We start from the raw sequence: 318 nt of genomic DNA on the forward strand, positions 1-318 counted from the left end.
GCCAAAGGTGAGCTAAAACAGTCCCAACCCGAGAAATCTGCGTAGTGACTTACCCCACCGTCCCAGAGGGCACGGCCGCCGAACCTCGATTAACTGCAAGCAACTTGTCATGCGCAGAAAAGGAACAAACATTATCCAGGCCGAGTAAAGTCCTGAGCATTAAACAGTCTAAAGAATGTGAACTTCTGCAGCCCTGACGTCAGAATGCTTGACAGGGAATACGAGCAGACAAGTCCACGAGAGGAATTATTGAACACTTTCATGTGCGACACAGAAGGGGAATGTGTCTGTGTGACCTTATGTGTGTGTGCGCATAAA

The 318-nt window shown here is 48.7% G+C and overlaps 1 protein-coding gene across 1 annotated transcript in view; it reads right to left on the minus strand.

Annotated features, from left to right (window-relative positions):
* LOC119585260 (high-affinity choline transporter 1-like) overlaps positions 1–126 on the minus strand; it is a 75,683-nt gene extending 75,557 nt beyond the window's left edge. Inside the window, exon 1 of the mRNA XM_037933932.1 lies at positions 54–126. Within this exon, the coding sequence (XP_037789860.1) occupies positions 54–111 (58 nt within the window). The 5' untranslated portion in view covers positions 112–126. The remainder of the gene's footprint in view (positions 1–53) is intronic.
* Positions 127–318: the final 192 nt, after the last annotated feature.

The sequence above is a fragment of the Penaeus monodon genome, chromosome 19 (assembly GCF_015228065.2).
Source record: "Penaeus monodon isolate SGIC_2016 chromosome 19, NSTDA_Pmon_1, whole genome shotgun sequence".
Lineage (NCBI taxonomy): Eukaryota > Metazoa > Arthropoda > Malacostraca > Decapoda > Penaeidae > Penaeus > Penaeus monodon.